Below are 22,819 nucleotides of genomic sequence, written 5' to 3'. Positions count from 1 at the left end.
CTGATGGCCTGATGGAAAAAGCTGTCTCTCAGTCTGCTGGTACGGGACCGGATGCTGCAGAACCTCCTTCCTGATGGAAGCAGTCTGAACAGTTTATGGCTGGGGTGACTGGAGTCCTTGATAATCCTCCCCGCTTTCCTCAGGCAGCGCTTCCTGTAGATGTCTTGGAGGGAGGGAAGCTCACCTCCAATTATCCGTTCAGAGCACCGCACTACTCGCTGGAGAGCTTTGCAGTTGTAGGCGGTGCTGTTGCCATACCAGGTGGTGATGCATCCAGTGAGGATGCTCTCAATGGCACAGTGATAGAAGGTCCTGAGGATGCGGGGGCTCATGCCGAATCTTTTCAGTCTCCTGAGAAAGAAGAGGCGCTGCTGCGCCTTCTTCACTGTTTTGTTTGTGTGTACTGACCACGTAAGATCCTCAGCCAGATGTACACCAAGGAACCGGAAGCTGCTCACTCTCTCCACAGCAGCGCCGTTGATGGTGATGGGGGTGTGTACTTCTCTGCACCTCCGGAAGTCCACTATCAACTCCTTTGTCTTTGCGACGTTGAGGGTGAGATGGTTGTCTTGACACCAGTGGGTCAGGGCGCTGACCTCCTCCCTGTAAGCCGTCTCATCACCGTTGGTGATAAGACCCACCACTGTAGTGTCGTCCGCAAACTTCACAATGATGTTGGAGCTGTTAGTGGCTGTGCAGTCGTAGGTGTAGAGTGAGTACAGGAGAGGGCTCAGTACACACCCCTGTGGAGCACCAGTGTTCAGTGTGATGGGGGATGAGGTGATGCTGCCCAGTCTGACCACCTGGCGTCTGTCAGACAGGAAGCTAAGGATCCAGCTGCAGAGGGAGCTGCTCAGTCCTAGATCCTGCAGTTTCCTGTCCAGCTTCGAGGGAACGATGGTATTGAATGCTGAGCTGTAATCTACAAACAGCATCCTCACATACGTGTCTCTCTTCTCCAGGTGTGACAGGGCAGTGTGTAGTGTCAGGGCTATGGCATCATCAGTGGACCTGTTGTGGCGGTATGCAAACTGTAGAGGGTCCAGTGAGTCGGGTAGTGCAGAGCAGATGAAGTCCCTGACCAGCTTCTCGAAGCATTTGCTTACGATGGGGGTCAGGGCTACAGGTCGCCAGTCGTTCAATGAGGAGATGGTGGAGGATTTGGGTACAGGGACGATGGTGGCCATTTTGAAGCAGGCTGGGACTACAGATAGAGAGAGGGAAAGGTTGAAGATGTGCGTGAACACTCCAGCCAGCTGAGCCGCGCATGACTTGAGGACGCGGCCGGGAATCCCGTCCGGACCAGTAGCTTTGCGTGCGTTCACCTTCCTGAAGCACTTCCGCACATCCTCCTCAGACACAGTGTGCGCACTGACGTCATCCGCGGTGCGCACACTGTCTCTAAGTGTGTTACACTAATACTGTTAAAATCCTTCCTTTAAAGTTAGAATGTCAAGCGACCCCCCCTCCGACCCTCACCCACTGTGTTGTTGTCGGGTTTACGGCTGGTAAGCTATGCTAATTTAACTGTTTATGTAGCTTCACTCATTCACCTGCAGACACAGACGGCTATCAGAATGGTCACACGTCTTCTTAGAGGACGTTCCAGGTGAACACGCGCGGTGAGTTACAGCCAGCGAGGAGTCACGCAGTTTTTGCGTGCATGTCTGTGCTCGTGGACATTTGTGAGCAGAAACACTTATCATTAAATTATGCACTTACACTCAGAGTTAGAAATGAAATATTTGTATTAGAGGGAAGGAGTATAACAAACTATAAATGAAGCTAATTTGCACATTTTATTCTGCTTTTCTAATCAAAAAATTGTTAATGCAAGAAAAATATCCAAATATTAACAGGAAAATCTCAAACCAAACTCTTACCACCCCTCTGTAAAATCAATATTTAATATCAATGACTTACATGAAATACAGTTAAGTAATAAAATGAAAGAAAACAAGTGAGCACTACTGCATATAAACTCGACTAGATACATACACATATACACTTGTGCTAACAATTCAAGAAACATTTGGTATATTTTATATCCCCCCTCTGTCCTTTTTTCCGGATCCTTGTAGTACTTTGGTAGTAGTATTGTGGTCTTAGGAGCTGATGTGTCAGTGGAAATGAAAACAGCTAAACTGTGACAGCAAAATGTTAAGAATGCATATTCTCATCCAAGGTGGCATGCTGTGGCTTTTACAGAAATGCAAGCGGAGATGACCACCTCAATTTTTAGAAGCACTCCTTTAATAAAAGTAGCAATGAAACCACCTTACTACACATGAATCTGTATTATTGGCAAATTGCTCTTAAAGTATCAAGAGTATTCTGCAGAACACATTGTTCCCCATCGGTGTTATACGGTTATAAGGTTGGTCTGAATTTAAATGCTTCATATGCTGTTTGAGCTACAGCAGGGGTCCCCAATCCCAGTCCGCGAGGGCTGGTTTCCTGCAGGTTTTAGATGTGTCCTTGATCCACCACAGCTGATTTAAATGGATAAATTACCTTCTCAACACGTCTTGAAGTTCTCCAGAGGCCTGGTAACAAACTAATCATGTGATTCAGGTGTGTTGACCCAGGGTGAGATCTGAAACCTGCAGGGACACCGGCCCTCGCGGACTGGGATTGGGGACCCCTGATCTACAGTAATGTATTATATTCTAAAATGATGCTAAATGATAAAAATGAAGGTGTTGGCAAAACAGCTGGTTAAACTATCTTCAGCTAGAAACCTTCTGCTAAAGTAGACAGTGAATAATTTTTTTTTGTAAATGTGTTTTTATATTTATATATATTAATTATTATATTGATGAATTAATTCATTACTGCCATTGTTTGTATTGGCAAAATTTAGTAGATGACATACCAATATATGTGGACAGCCCGTTCTCATTCCCGACGTGTAACATACCGACCATTAGTCGCGCTCCGAGGTGTCCCATAGACACGTGAAAGGTAACCTTCCGCATCTATTTGATACGCGCCGGATTGTGGATGACATCCAATAGAATGACGCTCCCGGTGTAATACACGTTCCAGCTGTGTATTCCAGCCATAACCCTAACCTTAATCCTAACCCGTATCATAACCTAATCGTGTTAGATAGTGTTTTCCAAAGCAATTACAGTAAAATAAACATACACGTGTAGATTGATTCGAAATGGTTCTCATGTTTCCTCATTTTTCCGAACAAGTAACACAGGGACATGTTGGGTGGCCAAAAGCGTAACATACTGACGATTTGTCACCTATAGTGTAACATTTTACACTTTGAGAGTGAGAATGTGTTGATGTGGATTCTTAATATGAAATTATAGTTTACATACAAATAATCCTTACAGTCTGAAAATTACAGCACAAATATCCTGTCACATTTGATCTCTGTGAGGTCAGAGGTCAAATTTACAAATTAGTACCTCTTATCTGTGACCTACTCCTACATAAGGTTTGTGTAATCAGAGTAAAACGCCTGTGCAATGTTTTAATACAATAGTTGCTACTAAAATCTTTGATTTGAAAGGAATGACAAACAAACACGTTCAGTCTAAGCTGAAAATGTATACATTTGTGTGACAATGAAAACACGCAGAATTCACAATATAATCTTTTTTGGATCTTTTTATTGATTAAAAATACATTTAGAGTGCCCAATACGATAAGTTGTGTATTAGATGGCACAAAACAAAACCCCAATAATTTGACAATTCCCTCTGAGCAAGCACTAGGCGACGGTGGGGAGTAAAAACTTCCTTTTAACAGGGAGAAAACTCCGGCAGAACCAGGCTCAGTGAGGAACGGCCATCTGCCTCGACCGGTCAAGGGTTTTTAAAATGACTCGATTAGATGTTAAATAAATTGAAACTGAAAATGCTACGTCCAGATGAACAGAATCTACTTTTAGGGTCTTACATAACAGTAACCAAGTATTTTCTGCCTGCGATCCATACAGCATGACCCGCACAGAGAAAGAAGCTTGTCATGAAATGTTCACTTTCCAATACAGTGATGGCATGCTCCTTGAAAACCTTTATAATTATATCATCTGCATATTCATGGTCTAATTCCATGAATGTCAGTATGACATCTGGCTCTTTCCATTTCTGTATTAAAGAGCTGTAAACCATATCACTGATGAACATCACATTATCAACTTTGATTTTTTTAAGTCTAGGCCAGAGTTTTATGAACAGCCGTTGGGTGATGGCATCAACTTTTTCAGTAGAGGAAGGTGAACTGGCATTTTTATTGACACGTGTCACCACCTTCTTGATGCAGGCTTCTACAGATAACCTGTAATTTTCAGCCTCTTCAGCATCACACAGGGCTGGATTCTGCATAGTGTCGATCAGGTGATTTTTAATGATATCGACCGTCAGTTTTCTCAACACTGGGTCCTCGTCGTTCAGTAACATCAGTAAATGTTTTTCTTTACAGAATGTTTTCTGACGTAGCTCTTGGTAAATGGCCCTGTCCAGATCTTTCAGTTTTTTTTCATGTATATGCAGATCTTTGATCCTGTTGTCAGACAACACGTGTTTTAACAGATACCTGTGGAGTTTTTTAGAAGGTCTGTAGTGCGATTTATTTGCAGCTCGTGTGAGCACAGCATCAATGAGTGCGCTCACATGTTCTTCTTCATCATCATCATAATCGCTGACACTAATGCCAGATGATGATTTTTTCTCCAGTATCCGAAATATATTACTTTTAAATTCTTCTAAACGTGTTTCAGACATGGCTTTAGTTTGTTCGTCCTCGTCATCCTCGGCTCTAACGCACCACGAGAAGAACCTTGCCAGCAGGCTTTTTTTACGGAAGAGGTGATCTTCAAATATGGAAATGATCACCTCTAGGTACGGCTGACCTACGGCTAGCGCAATGATCACGAGATCAGGGCTAATGTCCAGCCGCTTTGTTATGTCTTTAAAAATCACCTTTTCAAGTTTTTTAATCCCCCTGTGTGTGATTTTGAGAGGCTTTTGCTCAACTTGTGCCCACAGAGCTGTGAAGAGGCGCTGCTGAATCATTTCCGATGGCGACACCTTTGCCTCTTTGGAGGCACGTGTAATAACAGCATTTATTAGCTCTTTAACGAGCAGCTGTTCTTCTGACACCGGAGGTTCCTGGAGATCAACTGACTCTGGATCCCCCGGATTCTGTTGCTGGTTGCATGACTGAGGGTAGCACACACAGTGCTTCGATTTCCCCTCGTCGCTCCGTAAAATGTTTACGCCAGGGACGACACTACATTCAGAGTCGTCTTCAGTGGCGCAGCTTTGAATCGCATCGGTTGTTTCAATGGCAGAATTCATATTTTCAAATGATATAACTTTTTTACAATCTGGACTTGATTCTGAATTTTGTGTAAGTTGCTGAGTTTGTGTCTCAGACATTAATGCCTCTTACTCCCTCTTACTAAACTTACCTTGTGACTAACCCTGTGCAAATGGTTCTATTTATAGACTTTTACCAAGGTGATGTCACACAAGACATGAAAGGATCAAAGGGATTCTAGCGCTAAGCCCCGCCCACATCCGATATGACGGCGACGTGACGTTACCCTAGCGACCGCTATACAATGGCGATCCTCAGTTGTTGGGATTGAGTGAAACTTGTTTGGATTCAAACATGTAGCCTGCTGGTCCACTGCTTTAACCCACAGCAAATACTGTTAAAATCCTTCCTTTAAAGTTAGAATGTCAAGCGACCCCCCCTCCGACCCTCACCCACTGTGTTGTTGTCGGGTTTACGGCTGGTAAGCTATGCTAATTTAACTGTTTATGTAGCTTCACTCATTCACCTGCAGACACAGACGGCTATCAGAATGGTCACACGTCTTCTTAGAGGACGTTCCAGGTGAACACGCGCGGTGAGTTACAGCCAGCGAGGAGTCACGCAGTTTTTGCGTGCATGTCTGTGCTCGTGGACATTTGTGAGCAGAAACACTTATTATTAAATTATGCACTTACACTCAGAGTTAGAAATGAAATATTTGTATTAGAGGGAAGGAGTATAACAAACTATAAATGAAGCTAATTTGCACATTTTATTCTGCTTTTCTAATCAAAAAATTGTTAATGCAAGAAAAATATCCAAATATTAACAGGAAAATCTCAAACCAAACTCTTACCACCCCTCTGTAAAATCAATATTTAATATCAATGACTTACATGAAATACAGTTAAGTAATAAAATGAAAGAAAACAAGTGAGCACTACTGCATATAAACTCGACTAGATACATACACATATACACTTGTGCTAACAATTCAAGAAACATTTGGTATATTTTATATCCCCCCTCTGTCCTTTTTTCCGGATCCTTGTAGTACTTTGGTAGTAGTATTGTGGTCTTAGGAGCTGATGTGTCAGTGGAAATGAAAACAGCTAAACTGTGACAGCAAAATGTTAAGAATGCATATTCTCATCCAAGGTGGCATGCTGTGGCTTTTACAGAAATGCAAGCGGAGATGACCTCCTTTAATAAAAGTAGCAATGAAACCACCTTACTACACATGAATCTGTATTATTGGCAAATTGCTCTTAAAGTATCAAGAGTATTCTGCAGAACACATTGTTCCCCATCGGTGTTATACGCTTATAAGGTTGGTCTGAATTGAAATGCTTCATATGCTGTTTGAGCTACAGCAGGGGTCCCCAATCCCAGTCCGCGAGGGCTGGTTTCCTGCAGGTTTTAGATGTGTCCTTGATCCACCACAGCTGATTTAAATGGATAAATTACCTTCTCAACACGTCTTGAAGTTCTCCAGAGGCCTGGTAACAAACTAATCATGTGATTCAGGTGTGTTGACCCAGGGTGAGATCTAAAACCTGCAGGGACACCGGCCCTCGCGGACTGGGATTGGGGACCCCTGATCTACAGTAATGTATTATATTCTAAAATGATGCTAAATGATAAAAATGAAGGTGTTGGCAAAACAGCTGGTTAAACTATCTTCAGCTAGAAACCTTCTGCTAAAGTAGACAGTGAATAATTTTTTTTTGTAAATGTGTTTTTATATTTATATATATTAATTATTATATTGATGAATTAATTCATTACTGCCATTGTTTGTATTGGCAAAATTTAGTAGATGACATACCAATATATGTGGACAGCCCGTTCTCATTCCCGACGTGTAACATACCGACCATTAGTCGCGCTCCAAGGTGTCCCACAGACACGTGAAAGGTAACCTTCCGCATCTATTTGATACGCGCCGGATTGTGGATGACATCCAATAGAATGACGCTCCCGGTGTAATACACGTTCCAGCTGTGTATTCCAGCCATAACCCTAACCTTAATCCTAACCCGTATCATAACCTAATCGTGTTAGATAGTGTTTTCCAAAGCAATTACAGTAAAATAAACATACACGTGTAGATTGATTCGAAATGGTTCTCATGTTTCCTCATTTTTCCGAACAAGTAACACAGGGACATGTTGGGTGGCCAAAAGCGTAACATACTGACGATTTGTCACCTATAGTGTAACATTTTACACTTTGAGAGTGAGAACGTGTTGATGTGGATTCTTAATATGAAATTATAGTTTACATACAAATAATCCTTACAGTCTGAAAATTACAGCACAAATATCCTGTCACATTTGATCTCTGTGAGGTCAGAGGTCAAATTTACAAATTAGTACCTCTTATCTGTGACCTACTCCTGCATAAGGTTTGTGTAATCAGAGTAAAACGTCTGTGCAATGTTTTAATACAATAGTTGCTACTAAAATCTTTGATTTGAAAAGAATGACAAACAAACACGTTCAGTCTAAGCTGAAAATGTATACATTTGTGTGACAATGAAAACACGCAGAATTCACAATATAATCTTTTTTGGATCTTTTTATTGATTAAAAATACATTTAGAGTGCCCAATACGATAAGTTGTGTATTAGATGGCACAAAACAAAACCCCAATAATTTGACAATTGCCTCTGAGCAAGCACTAGGCGACGGTGGGGAGTAAAAACTTCCTTTTAACAGGGAGAAAACTCCGGCAGAACCAGGCTCAGTGAGGAACGGCCATCTGCCTCGACCGGTCAAGGGTTTTTAAAATGACTCGATTAGATGTTAAATAAATTGAAACTGAAAATGCTACGTCCAGATGAACAGAATCTACTTTTAGGGTCTTACATAACAGTAACCAAGTATTTTCTGCCTGCGATCCATACAGCATGACCCGCACAGAGAAAGAAGCTTGTCATGAAATGTTCACTTTCCAATACAGTGATGGCATGCTCCTTGAAAACCTTTACAATTATATCATCTGCATATTCATGGTCTAATTCCATGAATGTCAGTATGACATCTGGCTCTTTCCATTTCTGTATTAAAGAGCTGTAAACCATATCACTGATGAACATCACATTATCAACTTTGATCTTTTTAAGTCTAGGCCAGAGTTTTATGAACAGCCGTTGGGTGATGGCATCAACTTTTTCAGTAGAGGAAGGTGAACTGGCATTTTTATTGACACGTGTCACCACCTTCTTGATACAGGCTTCTACAGATAACCTGTAATTTTCAGCCTCTTCAGCATCACACAGGGCTGGATTCTGCATAGTGTCGATCAGGTGATTTTTAATGATATCGACCGTCAGTTTTCTCAACACTGGGTCCTCGTCGTTCAGTAACATCAGTAAATGTTTTTCTTTACAGAATGTTTTCTGACGTAGCTCTTGGTAAATGGCCCTGTCCAGATCTTTCAGTTTTTTTTCATGTATATGCAGATCTTTGATCCTGTTGTCAGACAACACGTGTTTTAACAGATACCTGTGGAGTTTTTTAGAAGGTCTGTAGTGCGATTTATTTGCAGCTCGTGTGAGCACAGCATCAATGAGTGCGCTCACATGTTCTTCTTCATCATCATCATAATCGCTGACACTAATGCCAGATGATTTTTTCTCCAGTATCCGAAATATATTACTTTTAAATTCTTCTAAACGTGTTTCAGACATGGCTTTAGTTTGTTCGTCCTCGTCATCCTCGGCTCTAACGCACCACGAGAAGAACCTTGCCAGTAGGCTTTTTTTACGGAAGAGGTGATCTTCAAATATGGAAATGATCACCTCTAGGTACGGCTGACCTACGGCTAGCGCAATGATCACGAGATCAGGGCTAATGTCCAGCCGCTTTGTTATGTCTTTAAAAATCACCTTTTCAAGTTTTTTAATCCCCCTGTGTGTGATTTTGAGAGGCTTTTGCTCAACTTGTGCCCACAGAGCTGTGAAGAGGCGCTGCTGAATCATTTCCGATGGCGACACCTTTGCCTCTTTGGAGGCACGTGTAATAACAGCATTTATTAGCTCTTTAACGAGCAGCTGTTCTTCTGACACCGGAGGTTCCTGGAGATCAACTGACTCTGGATCCCCCAGATTCTGTTGCTGGTTGCATGACTGAGGGCAGAACACACAGTGCTTCGATTTCCCCTCGTCGCTCCGTAAAATGTTTACGCCAGGGACGACACTACATTCAGAGTCGTCTTCAGTGGCGCAGCTTTGAATCGCATCGGTTGTTTCAATGGCAGAATTCATATTTTCAAATGATATAACTTTTTTACAATCTGGACTTGATTCTGAATTTTGTGTAAGTTGCTGAGTTTGTGTCTCAGACATTAATGCCTCTTACTCCCTCTTACTAAACTTACCTTGTGACTAACCCTGTGCAAATGGTTCTATTTATAGACTTTTACCAAGGTGATGTCACACAAGACATGAAAGGATCAAAGGGATTCTAGCGCTAAGCCCCGCCCACATCCGATATGACGGCGACGTGACGTTACCCTAGCGACCGCTATACAATGGCGATCCTCAGTTGTTGGGATTGAGTGAAACTTGTTTGGATTCAAACATGTAGCCTGCTGGTCCACTGCTGTAACCCACAGCAAATACTGTTAAAATCCTTCCTTTAAAGTTAGAATGCCAAGCGACCCCCCCTCCGACCCTCACCCACTGTGTTGTTGTCGGGTTTACGGCTGGTAAGCTATGCTAATTTAACTGTTTATGTAGCTTCACTCATTCACCTGCAGACACAGACGGCTATCAGAATGGTCACACGTCTTCTTAGAGGACGTTCCAGGTGAACACGCGCGGTGAGTTACAGCCAGCGAGGAGTCACGCAGTTTTTGCGTGCATGTCTGTGCTCGTGGACATTTGTGAGCAGAAACACTTATCATTAAATTATGCACTTACACTCAGAGTTAGAAATGAAATATTTGTATTAGAGGGAAGGAGTATAACAAACTATAAATGAAGCTAATTTGCACGTTTTTATTCTGCTTTTCTAATCAAAAAATTGTTAATGCAAGAAAAATATCCAAATATTAACAGGAAAATCTCAAACCAAACTCTTACCACCCCTCTGTAAAGTCAATATTTAATATCAATGACTTACATGAAATACAGTTAAGTAATAAAATGAAAGAAAACAAGTGAGCACTACTGCATATAAACCCGACTAGATACATACACATATACACTTGTGCTAACAATTCAAGAAACATTTGGTATATTTTATATCCCCCCTCTGTCCTTGTTTCCGGATCCTTGTAGTACTTTGGTAGTAGTATTGTGGTCTTAGGAGCTGATGTGTCAGTGGAAATGAAAACAGCTAAACTGTGACAGCAAAATGTTAAGAATACATATTCTTACCCAAGGTGGCATGCTGTGGCTTTTACAGAAATGCAAGCGGAGATGACCACCTCAATTTTTAGAAGCACTCCTTTAATAAAAGTAGCAATGAAACCACCTTACTACACATGAATCTGTATTATTGGCAAATTGCTCTTAAAGTATCAAGAGTATTCTGCAGAACACATTGTTCCCCATCGGTGTTATACGCTTATAAGGTTGGTCTGAATTGAAAGGCTTCATATGCTGTTTGAGCTACAGCAGGGGTCCCCAATCCCAGTCCAAGAGGGCTGGTTTCCTGCAGGTTTTAGACGTGTCCTCGATGCACCACAGCTGATTTAAATGGATAAATTACCTTCTCAACACGTCTTGAAGTTCTCCAGAGGCCTGGTAACGAACTAATAATGTGATTCAGGTGTGTTGACCCAGGGTGAGATCTAGAGCGATACGCGTTTTCACGTCAAAAAGTCGTCATAAACAAGTCTCCAATAATACCAGAAAAAGTCGCCAGATTTGTCGCTAGGGAGTCTGAAAACTCGCTAAATATAGCGACAAAGTCGCTACGTTGGCAACACTGCTACCGAGGAGCCTCGCGGAGTGATACGTACTGTGCTTCAACGTAATATTACCGTATTGTGTGTGTATAAGGACCATAAATGGCACCTGTTAAGAGACATGGTTATGAAGCGGATTTCAAACTCCAGGCTGTCAGTCACGAACTTGGAAAGAGAGCAGCTGTGAAATCTGTCTTTGTTATTATGCTCAGCGTCTTTTAGTTTACATTTTGACTGCACAATTGTGAGCTCTTTGTTATGCACAAGAACAACATCGTTTTCTTTTATTTATGGAGCATTATTATTTAATAAATGCTCATATCTGGTCTGGAGTGTGGGGCCTTCCTGCTGCTGCGGAGTCGGGGCGGTCTGCCTCCTCCCACCGCAGGGAAAAGGGTAACACCACCTGGGTCTGGGTGCAGTTCCCCCCTCCAGGGGCAAGGGTACCTAGACCCGGTTTGTAGAGTACGATTGGGGAGTGTGATCGTGTGTACAGCGTCTCTTTATGTCTGTCTCCACGTTGGTTGAGTGTGGAGTAAGTGCATATGAGAGCATGAGGGTGGGAATGGATGTTTGTGTCTGTGTGTGCCTGTATGTCTGTGTCTATATGTCAGGTTGGGTGTCAGGCGCCACCTCTCTGGGGACATCTCAGGCCCTCCAAGGTTTGGAGGCCTATCTCCCCCTACCACCACTTCCCCTGCCAGTGGCAGACGCCCTCAGACATCGGTGCGTTGGTGGTTCTTTGTGTCCGGGGATGGGCGTCCAGGTACACACCGGCTCACTCCTTGGCGGCCGCTTATCGGGGCCTGGAGCCTGGGGCTCGCTCGGGCCACTTCGGAGGTGGGGTGCCCCCGGCCTCTCGGCCTGGGGCTCGGTCACTCAGCCACGGCTGGCTGCCGGCGGAGCTCACGAGTGCGTCACTGCAACTCCCCCTGGCTTCTGCTCCGCGGCTGCTGAGTGAGCCCTCATCTGGGACTCTCCTCAGCTCTTTCTGGGACAGTGGCGCGGCTGCCCCTCTGTTGGTCTTCCTTGGTCTCTTGTGTTCTGGGGGCCTCTGGATGTCTGGAGTTTTGATCTCCTCCATACCTGCTTCATGCCCTGGAGGACGGGGCTGTGGCCCCCCCACACCCTCTAGCAGATTATTACATGAAGGAACCTTTTAAAAAAACAAAAAACAAGCGCGTCCATGCTCACAGGTGTACACACGGGTGATCACACCCACAAACTACACCCTTTTTGGCTCCTACCTCAAAGCACACTGTGTTCTGTTGATCTTATGTGCTGCACAATAATGTTTAATATTTAATATTTACTGTCATATTCCCATATATCATTGTGATGCTGTTTATTCTATTACTCTTGTTCTCTTCTGCTTGTTTTCTTTTTTCTTTCTCAGCAGGTGATCCAGGTGATTGATATATGCTTTTTTTTTTTCTCTGCCCGTTCTGTTGGTTTTTGTCTTTTGCCCTTCTCCCCTGTCCCTCTTCTCAGCTGTTTCTCTTTCCCTCTTTCTTTCTCCCCTTCTTTCCCCCAGTCAAGTCTGTCCCGTATTCAGCAAGTGAAAATAAAATAAACAATAAAAGGTGAATCAAATGGACCATTACGGCGAAGGCTGGGATGGTCAATTTGGTAAAGTAAATCCGTTGGGCATCTTTCTTTGCCTTTAGACAACAATTCTGATGCAAAAGAGCCAAACGGGACAGGAAAAAATAAATAAAGAAATAAATAAATGCTCATAATTTATTTTTGAGTAGTTTTTTTCATGTACATCTATGCTGTATGTTAATACAAGTGCACATGTGACATCTGGGACACAGCTTTGACTAAGAACTCTCTTTTTGTTCTTACCTTATGGCTTTAAAAAAATATCGAGATATGAATTTTGGGTCATATCGCCCAGCCCTAGTACTAGCACCTCAAATAGTACCATATAGTACTGCTCCTATTCGTTGTTTTGGCTATAACTGATAATATTAAAAGGAGCGGGGGGCCACACTGACATCATAAACCGCACAGCTTTTGACTTTAGTTTACACATTTATCATTTTAAATTTTTTACATTGATGTACTTTTTTAACAATATAAAAATATTATATATACCCACACATAAACTGACACCACTGATGGGCTATGCTATAGGCATGCTTCAAAGCGACTAAATATTGTCATGTCACAGGACGCACATCATTACAAAGCACTCTAAAACCCTTAAATAGGGGTGCTGCTACCAGGCACTATCATTCAGTTGAGTCCATGCATCGGAACCAGACACACGAGGTAAGAGAAAACACTAAAATGTATTCAGACGACATTAACACAGCCACTGTGGGTACCCTCGTAGATGGCTTTTTTGATCAACTAAACATGTCGCAGGTGCGATCCATGCTGGTTGGTCGCCCAGATGACTGCACTGTCCAGCTAATGTGTCACATGTCAATATAATAAGATGATATAAAAACTAATTATAGGATTAAGGATTTATATTTACATGCTAGTGGCTAGCCATTTGCACATGCCTTTGCATGTAGCACACTGGCATATGCAGAAATATGACAAAACAAAGTTATGAGCTGTATGTTATACTCAATGTAACATACAGCTCATAACTTTGTGCTGCAGGCCAGACAACCAAAGTTGTCTGGCCTGCAGCACATTTCTGCTTTTATGGAACTTTTGACAAACAGCAAATTGTAACAGAGTGTGTCTTCACTAAACACTCAGTGGATAAATATGACGCCTTCCTGCACACAATAGTAGATACTCTTTGCATGCAGGTGAAGGAGCTGGAGCTGGAGCTGGACTCTGAACAAAAGCGGCACGCTGAGACAGTGAAGACGCTGCGGAAGAACGAGCGTCGGCTGAAGGAACTGCTGTTCCAGTCGGAGGAGGACCAGAAGAACCAGCAGAGGATGCAGGAGCTGGTGGAGAGGCTGCAAAACAAGATGAAGGCCTACAAGAGACAAGTAGAGGAGGCCGTACATCACCTCATCCTCTTACTCTGAACACGTTTCCAAGCATGGTGTTTGTGGGCTTTAACTCACACTGCTGTCACTTCAGGAGGAACAAGCTAACATGAACCTGGCAAAGTACAGGAAGACCGTGCACGAGCTGGATGATGCCGAAGAGAGGGCGGACATTGCTGAATCAGCGCTCACCAAGATTAGGACCAAGAACAGAGGAAGCTTCGGCAAGGGATACTCCTCCGTAAGTATTCTCTGGAACAGTATATTATCAGGTGTATTACGCGGTTTATTAAATAATAACTCCATGTTAGCCTCTTCTACTAAGTACTTGTTCTGACTCTAAGGCCTGTGTCTGTTCTAACAGGGTTACAGCACTCCCAGGCCGAGTCCGGTCACCCAGTTCAGTGGGCTCGGAAGGCAGAGGAGAGAAGATCCTCAACGATGACGAGGAGTCAGTCAGCTCCCTCATCCCAGCCTATCTCAACTCCCTCAAGAAGCTCATGATTGATTAGGAGCATGGCTTCAATTTCACCATCATCCCCCAGAAGTGAAGCATGGTACAGTATGAAGTTTGAAACATCCAAAAGGTTCCATGGGTGGAACCTGACTTTTTTTTGTGTATGCTGTACATTCCTGTTGAGTTTTCTACAATGTACTTGTGGCTTCCTCTCTGAGTGAAAGCTCATAGCCCTGACACATTCCAGCTTTATATCCCCTTTTTATCCATTTATACTGTAACATTTGTATGTAAAAACTAATAAATGTATTTCTAAGTGTTCCAGATTTCCAAATATCTAAAGAACAATCCTCAGGCTGATTCTCAGTCTGGAACACACCATTTTATATGAGATATTGTATTTGTTTAATACATAAAAAGCCAGACAAGACAAAGCATCAATAGTTACAAAATAAAGCTGGCACCCAGAAACTGCAGTTCCTCTAATGGCCACACGAGGCTGTTCAAAAAGCAAGTCAATCCACTACAGACTTCCAAATCAAAATGTGCAACTTTACTGTACTGACATATATACGGGGTGGCTGAGGCTATTCCAGATATTTGTGCTTTAGCAGATATCCTTCTCTTTCTGTAAACATGCAGAGTTTATGGATGCAGCTTGTGGATGGGGCTATGTGAAAAAGTAACTGCCCCTCAAACATAGTAACTGGTTTGAGGGGCAGTTACTTGGGATGGAGCGTTTTTCATACATTTCCAGGAAGGATGTTGTTCCTCTTAGTAAATAAGCTCATTATTTAAAATCTGCATTTTGTATTTATTCCGGCTCTCTTTTTCCGATGTGATCATCAGGAAACTACTGTTGGCAAGGCAAGGCAAGTTTATTTGTATAGCACAATTCAACAATGAGGTGATTCAAAGTGCTTTACAGAGACATTAGAAACAAAAACAAATAAAAAGCATGTAGTCAATGTAGTCAAGATTTCCTACATTTAAGCAAATGCATGACAACCTTTAAGATAAATAAGGTTCAAACTGGCTGCAGTATTTATTAAACCATACATGCGAGAGGCTACAGGGAAGTTTTTGAGTCCGTACATAAGTGGCGACTTAAATACAAAGCACTTTTTTTCATGATTAGTTTTTGCCTTATAAATGACTTCAGTCACTATCATAAAGTGCTGCTGGGGTGCTGTCAGCACATGGAGTAGTTTAGGCCATTAATGTCAGTGTATTTTCAGATTTCAAATGTATCTGTCTGAACTTTTCACTGACTAAACCTGTAACAAGACCTGACCAAATATGCTGTTGAATGTGAATATGTTTTTTTAAGGAAATAAAAGACCTTTTTTTCCCATTAACTCTGTTTTCTTGCTTTTTTTCTTCATTTTTTGGAAACAAACAAACCACAAAGCAACGCATTGAGACATGAAATACGTATTTCCATTTTATTTATGAAAAATGACAACTTTTAGCTGTTAATGTACAAAAACATCTCATTTGTCTCTTTGTAGTAGTCAAGCAGTACTAAGCAGTAATACTGGAAAAGAACATTTGGTATGGCATTTAGCTTCTGCAGTACAGTCACCAAATCCAACTGACGCAAATGATACATATTCCAAAACTATCACCACCGAAGCACTTCAACCTTACAGTACCATCTAAATGCAAAACATGTTGCAGCAGCACAGAGACTTTGAAGCTCAAGGGAGAGCCTTTTTTAGATACCTGCAGATAAGAGAATATATCAGGAAATACGTACAGGGCTTTGAGAGTCTCAGCATTTCCGGTTTCGACAAGTGTCTCCATCTCCAACTCCATCACATCTGATCTTAAGTTCAATTCACAAACCAGAAACAAATCATATAAATAATATATATGTAGTGGCACACGTGGGTATCTGAAGTCATTTCCGGTGCTGTGCTTAAAAAAACGTGAGCTCCACCGTGAGAAAAACGCGTTATTTTCATCTGCATTTCAAAGAGCTGAACAGCTGCGCTGAATGACAGAAATGACAAAGTATTTTAAAAATCCACACGGCTGAAAACTTTCACGTATAGCTCGCTTTAACGTGACCACTCTGCTAGCCGAGTGAAGCTACACGCACATTTACGTTCCCGTCGCTTACCCGCCATCACGGACAGCCTGGTGACAGCACAAACTATAACGGAAGGGTTTTAAAAGTATTCCGTGTCGGTGACAGCAGTGGACGTGCAGGCTCCACGTGATCTCTCCCCGCGTTTCACATCCACGCGGCTAGCGCCGGTGCGTTTGTGTGACGCTGTTGCTAGGCATTCTTTTTAGAAGTGGGCGGGGCTTATAGGCATACTTCAAAGCAACTAAATACTGTCACGTCACAGAACGCACATCATTACAAAGACCTCGAGAACCCATAAATAGGGGTGCTGCTACAGGTACTGTCATTCAGTTGAGTCCATGCATCGGAACCAGACACACGAAGTAAGAGAAAACACTAACACGAAAATGCATTCAGATGATATTAACGCAGCCACTGTGGGTACCCTCGTAGATGGCTTTTTTGATAACCTAAACATGTCGCAGGTGCGATCCATGCTGGCTGGTCGCCCAGATGACTGCACTGTCCAGCTAATGTCTCACATGGCTGCTCAGATGGTGCAGCTCTGCCCGGAGTCAGATCACGGAGCCAGAGAAGGCTTCATAAAAGAACTGATCCAGGTGTTGTTAGGGAGATTTGCACACTGCACGTGCACCCAGTCAGGCAGCCAGCAGGACAATCAGCAGGTCCCACAGACAGAACAACCAGAGAAAAATCTGGAGTCCTCGCTGTCTGTGGAACCTTCACAAATGGCAAACACAGAAGCCTCAGAGGCTGAAAAAGCAGCCGTGGCTTCTGAGGAGCAGAAACCCTCTGCGTCACCTCGAGGTGAAGCAGAGAGAAAAGGGCTCATAAGCGCGGTCCTTCAGGCTGTCCTTTCCCAGGCTGCAAAAAAATCCACAGCCTGCCCATCAGACTCCCTCCACCAGCGCCTTTTAGATCAAATCTGCTCTGAAATAAAAACAGCAGATTTGACTTTATCACCAAAGGCCCTACAAGATCTTGCAAAGGTCATTTTCAAAGACTTTTGCAAGGAAGCGCTCTCCAACCCAAAGCACACCTTAACTCTATTGAAATTAGGAGAGCCAACAGTTGACAAACTTTTCATCTCCATCTTCAAGAAACACTTTGTAGTGTCCACACAGAAACTTGAGCCAGAGTCTTCTGAAATCAAAGCTCAGAAGCAGCTTTCAGTTGAAGTCTGTGTGGAAGAACTTGTCAGGAGTGCTTTTAAAAAGGCACGTGTTCTGTATACAGATGACACAGTTTCTGAAATTACAAACCGTTTGTTGAAGAAAATCTGGGCTGATGTCCAACATATCGATTTTCAGCCCTCCTCAAAGTCCTTCAGAACCTTACACAAGGTCATTTACAAATCTCTCCTTAAAGAGTATAAGGACCCCGAGTGTGTCACGATTCTCTTTAATCTCGACCATGAAGTAGGTGAGCAAAGAATCATCGAAACCTTTAAAGAACATCTGATGTCGGCAGCGGCGCCAGCAGGTCGCATCAGAAGGTTCTTCTCATTAATAGGTCAGAGGTTAGCCATCACCCGCAGAGAGTCGCGGGTGTTTCCCCTTTAAAAACAACAATTTGACATTGACTAGCTGGCATCAAAGTGACTCTTAAATTGGCTAACAACAAACAATTCAAACAAGCCAATTTATTTAACATCCAATCGAGTCATTTTAAACACCCCTGGACCGGTTGCGGCAGATGACCGTCCCTCACTGAGCCTGGTTCTGCCGGAAGTTTCTCCCCGTTAAAAGGGAGTTTTTCTTCCCCACTGTCGCCAAGTGCTTGCTCAGAGGGAATTGTCCGATTATTGGGGTCTTGTTTCTAGTCAGTAAATTACTGACTAGAACACTCTAAATTATTGAACAAAAATCAGAAAATCTAATAAAATTCTAAAAGAAAAATCACACTCTGATTTCTGCTTGTTTTCACTGTCTGTTGGACAAATGTGTGTGTGTGTGTGTGTGTGTGTATACAGCTTTGACTGAACGTGTGTTGAGTAGTTGTCATTCAATCCAAACTGTTTAGGTAGAAAATGCCGAGAACATCCTGTTGTGATATTTATTAGTGAGATTTCATCCATACAAAGTCGTACATTTACAAGAAAACATACATACAGAGGTGCGCACAAGTGGAACAAACCGTCAACAGAATACATGAGATACACTTTCCTGTTTCAGCAGCCAAAACATTAAGCACAAAATTAATAGAAATAACTTCATTTAATAAAATGGATTGGAATGAGGTCTTTACAAAAAACAAAAGGATATAAGTTTTAAGCTCAGGGGCCAGTCTGTGGAACAAGAAATCCCCGAAAAGAGAAAACATCACACACAGTCTGAAGAAGCTGTGACCGCCGAGGAACAGAAACCTTCTGTGTCACCTCAAGTTTGGAGAAAGCACAAGAACAGACACAGTCGTTCACTCTGCTGCAGCTTAAAACATTAAAATGTATTCGGACAATATTAACGCAGCCACTGTGGGTCCCCTCATAGATGGCTTTTTTGATCAACTAAACATGTCGCGGGTGCGATCCATGCTGGCTGGTCGCCCAGATGACTGCACTGTCCAGCTAATGTGTCACATGGCTGCTCAGATGGTGCAGCTCTGCGCGGACTCTGCCACAGCAGTACTGCTGAAAAACTGTATCCCACAAGAGCGATGCATCCACAGCCTCTTCAGAGAACTGGAGGGGCGCATCGGCTCGATTGCTTCCTCTCTCACCCCGGAGTCAGATCACGGAGCCAGAGAAGGCTTCATAAAAGAACTGATCCAGGTGTTGTTAGGGAGATTTGCACACTGCACGTGCACCCAGTGAGACAGCCAGCAGGACAATCAGCAGGTCTCACAGACAACAACCAGAGAAAAATCTGGAGTCCTCGCTGTCTGTGGAACCTTCACAAATGGCAAACACAGAAGCCTCAGAGGCTGAAAAAGCAGCCGTGGCTTCTGAGGATCAGAAACCCTCTGCGTCACCTCGAGGTGAAGCAGAGAGAAAAGGGCTCATAAGCGTGGCCTTTTAGATCAAATCTGCTCTGAAGTAAAAACAGCAGATTTGACTTTATCACCAAAGGCCCTACAAGATCTTGCAAAGGTCATTTTCAAAGACTTTTGCAAGGAAGCGCTCTCCAACCCAAAACACACCTTAACTCTATTGAAATTAGGAGAGCCAACAGTTGACAAACTTTTCATCTCCATCTTCAAGAAACACTTTGTAGTGTCCACACAGAAACTTGAGCCAGAGTCTTCTGAAATCAAAGCTCAGAAGCAGCTTTCAGTTGAAGTCTGTGTGGAAGAACTTGTCAGGCGTGCTTTTAAAAAGGCACGTGTTCTGTATACAGATGACACAGTTTATGAAATTAAGAAACGTTTGTTGAAGAAAATCTGGGCACACACATAATTTATTTATTTATTTTTTTCAAATATCTTTTATTAGAAGCAAGTATCACAGTTGTTACAGGTTAATAGGACTTATGGCCCCTTTTCCTCTAAACAAAGCAAATAAAAAAATAAATAAACAGAAAACCAAAAAACAAATCCACCAATCGATGATTTAGATGGTATCTAAAGTAGACTTCTAGTCCATTGAAGTGAACCCAACATGTCTTAGAATCAGAGAGGAAATTTTTTTTGTTGTTCTTAATTCCATTAAAGTTTTGTGGCAGTAGTTTAAAAGAAAATACGTTTCCGTGGTAAAACCATCGAGTAACAAAATTTGCTGTGTCATTAAAACTGGCATTTCAGTACTGGCTTCCTTTATGGTGGCTATTTGTGTGGGGGGTTATTTTTATTTAATTTATCTGGGTATTAGACTTCCTACTAGAACAAAAATCAACACACATAAAACCATTATTTTATTTATAAATTAAACAAATTAGGATTTTTTTTAGAGGTTGATATAATAAAACTAATAAAGGTATAAAGTAGTGACGGGTCGGTCGCGAACTAAGAGCCAGGTCTTTGACGTGAACGACGCGAGCCGGCTCCTTATCGTGAGCCGTTGGGGTTTTTTTTTCTCTTTCTCTCACCCTCTCTCTCGCACTTTTTTTCCGCTTCACTCCGCATGCGAGCCTTTTTACTTTACGCTGGGAAGGGGCGGTAGTTGCACTCAGTAGCACAGGAACAAAGCGGGAGGGAGAGAGAGAGAAAGAGAGCCAGGGACAAAACGTCACATTAGAAAGGTATAGTAATCATCCACAACTATTTTCAGTTGTGGATGATAAAGGATTCAGAAAGTTTAGTCATGCAGGCCCATATGACAGTATATGCATGTTCTTTTTGTTTTCATATTATAATTTGTATTTAATTGTGTTGTGGTTTGCAGTGTTTTGTGTTGTTTCACTTTAAATTTGTAAAAGGAAAAAGCTGAAAATTTAAATAGTTAAAAGTTGAAATGTGAATAGTTGGTTTTTGTATTATATGATTTATTTATTACATTTTATGTGGAGTGAATAAATAAAAGTATATTTACGGTGGCCCCTACAGACAAAGCACATACAAACTTCAAATCACGTACAAACTCTGAAGCACGTACAAACTCTCAAGTACGTACAAACTCCAAAACACGTAAAAACAGGTAAAAACTCCAAAACAGGTAAAAACTCCAAAACACGTAAAAACAGGTAAAAACTCCAAAACAGGTACAAACTCCAAAACAGGTAAAAACTCCAAAACAGGTAAAAACTCCAAAACAGGTAAAAACTCCAAAACACGTAAAAACTCCAAAACAGGTACAAACTCCAAAACACGTACAAACTCCAAAACAGGTAAAAACAGGTAAAAACTCCAAAACACGTAAAAACTCCAAAACACGTACAAACTGCAAAACACGTACAAACTCCAAAACAGGTAAAAACACGTAAAAACAGGTAAAAACTCCAAAACAGGTAAAAACTCCAAAGCACGCAAAAACGCGTACAAACTCCAAAACAGGTAAAAACACGTAAAAACTCCAAAACAGGTAAAAACACGTACAAACTCCAAAGCACATGCAAGCTCCAAAACACGTGCAAACTCAGAAGCACATAAAAACTCAAAACACGTACAAAACACAACAGAAGTGCTCCAGGATGCTAGGCACAGTGTTGAGCTTTTGTTACCTAGTGGCTACACAAGCCAGCAAGTACCAACGACCGGATTTGGTGTGTGGTAATAACAGGTAATGAACTTTTCTTTTTTTTTTTTTATTATTTCACTATATATGAATGCTTGTGTATAAATACACAAACAATACACATATGCTTTCATGCTTTGAATTGTGTAATTTAAGTGATCTAGGTAGCTATTTTGGAAGTTCAGTTCATGCTAGAAATGTGTTTTGGAGTTTGTATGTGCTTTTTGGAGTTTGTACGTGTTTTGTCTCTAGGGGCCACCGCATATATTTGTATATAAACATATATAAATAAAACCACTTTTTTTTTTACGTTAGTAATTCCTTTTGTGCATAATTTTATATTATTGTTAATAATAAATTAATTAAAGCAACAAAACAACTTGAAGAGCCGGTTCGGAGCCGAAAGAGCCGGGTCTTTTTAGTGAGGCGATCCTAAAGAGTCGGTTCTCTAAAAAGAGCCGGAAATCCCATCACTATTATAAAGGGCTTCAGAATTAAACAAAGGAATTTTTTACAGTGTTTTATTTAAAAATCTAAAAAGTCACATCATCACCTTCATCGTTTTGGTTACGGTTAGTTTTTGACATTTTAGCTGAAAAGAACTGCAATTTTACAATGTTGTACACAAACACGATTATTTCTGCCATGTTTAACGTATCCGTTAAATATCTGGCATGTGCACATTTGAGTATACCAAAGTTTCATTACGTTTACAAAGGGAACTCTGCCAGCTATCTAGTTTGGTTTAAATACAGCATCGTAAAATGTTTGACATCAAACATAAAGTCAATATTTGACCAGGCTCTGAGAAAAGAATAAATATTAGAAAGTTGAACGTATCTTTCAAAGATGGGTATTGGCATCTAGGATTTTATTGGTATCTGGCACTGTCTCAAAAACTGATCAGCCAAAGATCTGTTGCACTGTCTTCTGGGGGGGAAAAAGGGTACTAGCTAGGGCTGGGCGATATATCGAGGTTTTTTTTTTTTAAATA

General features: G+C 41.9%; 3 protein-coding genes and 1 long non-coding RNA gene across 5 annotated transcripts; 2 read left to right on the top strand and 2 right to left on the bottom strand.

The window, feature by feature from the left end:
• Positions 1-1,891: 1,891 nt before the first annotated feature.
• Positions 1,892-6,666, bottom strand: LOC113021894 (uncharacterized). Its single transcript, XR_003272375.1, has 2 exons — positions 6,484-6,666; positions 1,892-2,247 (listed from the first exon to the last, which is right to left on the bottom strand). It is a non-coding gene; the product is annotated as an uncharacterized LOC113021894 (long non-coding RNA).
• Positions 3,751-10,869, bottom strand: LOC113021890 (uncharacterized). Its single transcript, XM_026166714.1, has 2 exons — positions 10,718-10,869; positions 3,751-6,483 (listed from the first exon to the last, which is right to left on the bottom strand). The coding sequence occupies exon 2, from the start codon at positions 5,400-5,402 to the stop codon at positions 3,915-3,917; it is 1,488 nt and encodes a 495-aa protein (XP_026022499.1). The 5' UTR covers positions 5,403-6,483; positions 10,718-10,869; the 3' UTR covers positions 3,751-3,914.
• Positions 7,406-15,525, top strand: LOC113021771 (putative uncharacterized protein MYH16). The gene is made up of 5 exons (XM_026166485.1): positions 7,406-7,438; positions 9,938-9,997; positions 13,978-14,178; positions 14,261-14,407; positions 14,531-15,525. The coding sequence occupies exons 1-5, from the start codon at positions 7,406-7,408 to the stop codon at positions 14,609-14,611; spliced, it is 522 nt and encodes a 173-aa protein (XP_026022270.1). The 3' UTR covers positions 14,612-15,525.
• A 610-nt stretch (positions 15,526-16,135) lies between these two features.
• On the top strand, positions 16,136-20,176 carry LOC113021891 (uncharacterized). Of its 2 annotated transcripts, XM_026166716.1 has the most exons (3): positions 16,136-17,080; positions 17,183-17,666; positions 19,766-20,176. In XM_026166716.1, exons 1-3 carry the CDS (start codon positions 17,057-17,059, stop codon positions 20,110-20,112), a joined length of 855 nt encoding a protein of 284 aa, XP_026022501.1. In that variant the 5' UTR covers positions 16,136-17,056; the 3' UTR covers positions 20,113-20,176. The 2 variants fall into 2 exon arrangements, with proteins under 2 accessions (XP_026022501.1, XP_026022500.1); XM_026166715.1 differs by having other exon boundaries at positions 16,136-17,666.
• Positions 20,177-22,819: the final 2,643 nt, after the last annotated feature.

This window comes from Astatotilapia calliptera, chromosome 5 (genome assembly GCF_900246225.1).
Source record: "Astatotilapia calliptera chromosome 5, fAstCal1.2, whole genome shotgun sequence".
NCBI lineage: Eukaryota > Metazoa > Chordata > Actinopteri > Cichliformes > Cichlidae > Astatotilapia > Astatotilapia calliptera.
The sequence above is the reverse complement of the archived record's forward strand: the minus strand, read 5'-3'. Positions and strand labels throughout refer to the sequence as shown.

Coding starts and splice junctions, on each gene's coding strand:
- LOC113021890 (XM_026166714.1), bottom strand. CDS start 5,402: ATGTCTGAGACACAAACTCAGCAACTTACACAAAATTCAGAATCAAGT.
- LOC113021771 (XM_026166485.1), top strand. CDS start 7,406: ATGGTTCTCATGTTTCCTCATTTTTCCGAACAA. Junction 7,439..9,937: donor TTCCTCATTTTTCCGAACAA/GTAACACAGGGA, acceptor CTTTAAAGTTAG/AATGCCAAGCGACCCCCCCT. Junction 9,998..13,977: donor TGTTGTCGGGTTTACGGCTG/GTAAGCTATGCT, acceptor CTTTGCATGCAG/GTGAAGGAGCTGGAGCTGGA.
- LOC113021891 (XM_026166715.1), top strand. CDS start 17,057: ATGCATCGGAACCAGACACACGAAGTAAGAGAAAACACTAACACGAAA. Junction 17,667..19,765: donor CTCTGAAATAAAAACAGCAG/ATTTGACTTTAT, acceptor TAAAAACAGCAG/ATTTGACTTTATCACCAAAG.